Source organism: Anarrhichthys ocellatus, unplaced genomic scaffold, assembly GCF_004355925.1.
Source record: "Anarrhichthys ocellatus isolate YVR2014 unplaced genomic scaffold, GSC_Weel_1.0 scaffold5238, whole genome shotgun sequence".
Taxonomy (NCBI): domain Eukaryota; kingdom Metazoa; phylum Chordata; class Actinopteri; order Perciformes; family Anarhichadidae; genus Anarrhichthys; species Anarrhichthys ocellatus.
Window position 1 is genome coordinate 1 of NW_022285212.1, and position 3,650 is coordinate 3,650.

The 3,650-nt window shown below is 44.4% G+C and overlaps 1 protein-coding gene across 2 annotated transcripts; it reads left to right on the forward strand.

Annotated features, from left to right (window-relative positions):
* The first annotated feature begins 6 nt into the window (after positions 1 to 6).
* LOC116379799 (sphingomyelin phosphodiesterase 4-like) lies at positions 7 to 3,644 on the forward strand. 2 transcript variants are annotated; one of them, XM_031841768.1, is made up of 4 exons: positions 7 to 209; positions 914 to 994; positions 2,535 to 2,692; positions 3,387 to 3,644. In XM_031841768.1, the coding sequence occupies exons 2-4, from the start codon at positions 941 to 943 to the stop codon at positions 3,517 to 3,519; spliced, it is 345 nt and encodes a 114-aa protein (XP_031697628.1). In that variant the 5' UTR covers positions 7 to 209; positions 914 to 940; the 3' UTR covers positions 3,520 to 3,644. The 2 variants fall into 2 exon arrangements, with proteins under 2 accessions (XP_031697628.1, XP_031697627.1); XM_031841767.1 differs by having other exon boundaries at positions 7 to 994.
* The last annotated feature ends 6 nt before the right edge of the window (positions 3,645 to 3,650 follow it).

Genomic DNA, 3,650 nt, shown 5'->3' on the forward strand with positions numbered 1-3,650 from the left:
AAAAAAAAAAAAGTTTTTAAAATGCCTTTTATATATCTGATGAGTTCAGTTGCTGCATGTAGTCGTTGCATGTGTTCCCTGTAGAAGTGTTTCTGCTTCTCTTCACCTCTGTTGCATGTGTGTGTTCTGTGTGTGAGACGCCATCATGAAGGTTTCTGGACCCTGTAGTGCTGTTACTGTGTTCTGTCTGTGAGGAGTGGACTGAAGCTGTAAGATTTACTCGTCATGTTTCTATTTACTAAATGATCTGTTTAACATGAATGAGTTTAACGGACCACAGAACACATCATCTGATCACACATGTATCATCTTCAGACTACATCTTACAGTTCTGAGTTCACTCTGCTAATAATGTTCAGCCTCGGGGATGGGAACCATTCAAAACACAATCTATCTTCACTATAGACAGTATCTATATATCTACAGATATAGATATATATACAGTCGAGTAAAACCCCCACACTGGAGGTCATACTCTTGTGTAGATGTGGATGTACTTCCTGGTTGATGTTTCCATTAGTCAGCACAATGATCCACAGTCGACTCAGTGAAATGTGTGTTGTTGATTGTTGGTATTGATTCCCATCCTTCAGCCCATGTGACCCCTCTGTGTGCAGTCTTCATCCTCTTCATCACGTTGTGTTCCCACAGTCAACCTCTCATTTTGTCTCCTTCTTCTCCTCTACTTCCTGTCTTCCTCCTGAATGTTTCCGTCTGGTTTCCGTCTCCTTCTTATATTTCTTTTGCTGCCACCTCTTTCTGCTGTTCTCATGTGTACCTTCCTCCTGCCACCTTTCCTTCCTCTCTCCTCCTCCCTTCTCTCCACGCTGCTGTTTCCTCCTCCTCCACCTTTTTGTTGCCGTCTCTCCTCCTCCTCATCCTCCTCTCCCTCCTGGTGGTAACGGGTGATCAGCTGGCCCTGCTTCAGTACCGCCTCAGTATGTCCAGCCAACCCTTCGCCCCACCAGGCTCTGGGGCCCTCCACACCTACCAAGTACTGTTACCTTTTACCTCCGTCAGCTCACAGCAGGAGGTGTTTCTCTGCTGCAGACTGAGTGCATATATATCAACTTATTCACATTATGGATGTTTAGTCTGAGGAAGCATTGATGAATTGAGATGCACGATAACCCAAACATGATAAAACACAATGGAGCTTTGTAAAGTGGAAGTAGCTCCTCATCATCTCTACTTCTCCTCCACCTTTAGGTCAGTAATTACTTAATTAAGACTCTATATGTGTCATGGCTGACTGTTGAAAGAGGGCTCTCGTCTCTTTTCTTTAAGGATGCACCGAACCAACACGGAGATCTGACGTCAGGCCGACTCACACATATAAATATAAATATATATATATATATAGAGACATAGGCATATATAGAAGACGGATCGGTGCATCTCGATCTTTTCATATACGGATCCACAAGCAGCGAGTTTGGTTCAATCCCACAGTTGATAAAGTAGTTAATGTTATTACGTTAAACGCTCTTGTGATTCCTGTATGACGTCATTCAGTCTGACCGTCAGAGGAATGCCTCCACAGGAGCAGTGATGCTGCAGCTTTGTGATCGAATATGTGTAGTGTGTGTTAGTCTGCATGTTGTTGTTGTTTTAAATGCACGTTTTTAACACTAAGTCTGGAGTCTGTGGTGGGGGGGGGGGGATTCTATCTATCGACACTATTGCTCAACGCAGACGATACGACTACATCTCTATTTACAGGCCAGTCATCATGACATGATCAGATATATTGTTTTAATGTTCAGAGGTTATGAAGCAGCTTTGTGGTTTGCAGCTCACGCAGCTCTGAGGTCCCAAACAGACGTTTATTAAAATGTGATGTGGTCCTTTCACACTTTAATGAGTCACGGTCGTCTTGAAGTGATCATTTAAAAATTATAAAAAATCAGATGATACTGTTCATCCACGTCCAGCGTTAAGTCTTTGAATTATATATCGACTGAAAGACTTTTACAGACTTAGGAAGAGAATAAATGATTATTGTTTTGATCAATTCAAAGGAAGTTCTTGGTTCCAGACATTATTATTATTATTATCTCATCGTATATTACTGTAACGGGTAAATACGCAGCAGAGCAGTGAGAGTGATGTTCACACTGACAGAACCATTCCTCTCTCAGCAACGTCAAACTGACACTTCATAGACGTGAGACCTCTGAACTCTACAGAAAGCAATGCGCTGATTCTCATTGGCTGCTTCTGGACCGAGGGTTGCGTTGTGATTGGCTGCTTCTGGACCGAGGGTTGCGTTGTGATTGGCTGCTTCTGGACCGAGGGTTGCGCTGTGATTGGCTGCTTCTGGACCGAGGGTTGCGCTGTGATTGGCTGCTTCTGGACCGAGGGTTGCGTTGTGATTGGCTGCTTCTGGACCGAGGGTTGCGTTGTGATTGGCTGCTTCTGGACCGAGGGTTGCGTTGTGATTGGCTGCTTCTGGACCGAGGGTAGCGCTGTGATTGGCTGCTTTGAGCTGCTGGTGGTTCTCTGTAGCACCATGTGACCTGTTGTCTCCTCAGGAGCCCTTCAGCCCGACGGAGGAGCACGTCCTGGTGGTGCGTCTCCTGGTCAAACACCTGCACGCCTTCTCCAACAGCCTGAAGCCAGAGACGCTGACCTCCTCCTCACCGTCGGCCCACTCACACACTCACACCAGCCCGCTGGAGGAGTTCAAGAGGTCGGCTTCATCCTCCAGTTACTGTCTATTTCATGAGCTGTTTATTGGTTTGTTTACAGGGACGTTAACACAACATCACTGTAAAGTTATTAGCAAAGAGGCTAGTTTACATCTGTAACACCTGGACAGATGTTAGAGTCAACTGAATACAAGGTTAAAATAACATCCGTTCATAAGCTGCAGAAATAAATAAGAGGATATTAATACGAGTAGAGCATCATTCAGGACTCCTTTATACTACACGGTGAAGTACTGTGAAGACATGCAACACAGAGGCTCATCAGACAACATGCAGAGCAGAGACATGATGCATACTTATGATCATAGAAACATGCATACGTACTGAAAACATACAGAGCAGAAGCACACAACATGCAGATTATATAATATGTATAAATCGGTCCGACACAGCAGAACAACAATAAGAGACACATGCAGGGGAACGAGGGTCGACTGTAAGGCAGGCAGACATAAGGTGCAGTTACATTCTAGTGCTGACGGAGCTAAAAGTACTAATAAACTATTTAAATGAACTGTTTGTCCATTTCTCTAATGAGCAGCTTTTACCTGTCTTCACGTTGACGTTACTCGTTCTTGACTTCCTCCTTCCCTTATAGAGTAAGTGTATTTGTGTATATACACACATTATTAAACTGACTCCTAACAACATGTGTGGTGTTGCTCTTGTCTACAGAGTGGTGGTGCAGCGTTTCGTGCAGCAGAAGCTCTACCTGTTTCTCCAGCATTGCTTCGGTCACTGGCCTCTGGACGCCTCGTTCAGAGCGGTAAGTCTCAGAGAAATAGTCTTCATCAGTGTTCTGCTGTGAAGAGTTGGAGCTCGTGGTGTTTCACAGTGCTCCATAACAAAACCTTTTCCTAACTGGATGTCATTTTGTTCTTTAAAGTGAAGTCAAAGCTTCATGTGTTAAAGCTGCATTCTCTCTCGTGTCCACCAGGG

Excerpts from the sequence above, each read along its gene's own strand:
- LOC116379799 (XM_031841767.1), top strand. The coding sequence starts at position 941 with ATGTCCAGCCAACCCTTCGCCCCACCAGGCTCTGGGGCCCTCCACACC. Across the intron at positions 995-2,534 it reads GGGCCCTCCACACCTACCAA|GAGCCCTTCAGCCCGACGGA; the intron begins GTACTGTTACCT and ends TTGTCTCCTCAG. Across the intron at positions 2,693-3,386 it reads CCGCTGGAGGAGTTCAAGAG|AGTGGTGGTGCAGCGTTTCG; the intron begins GTCGGCTTCATC and ends TCTTGTCTACAG.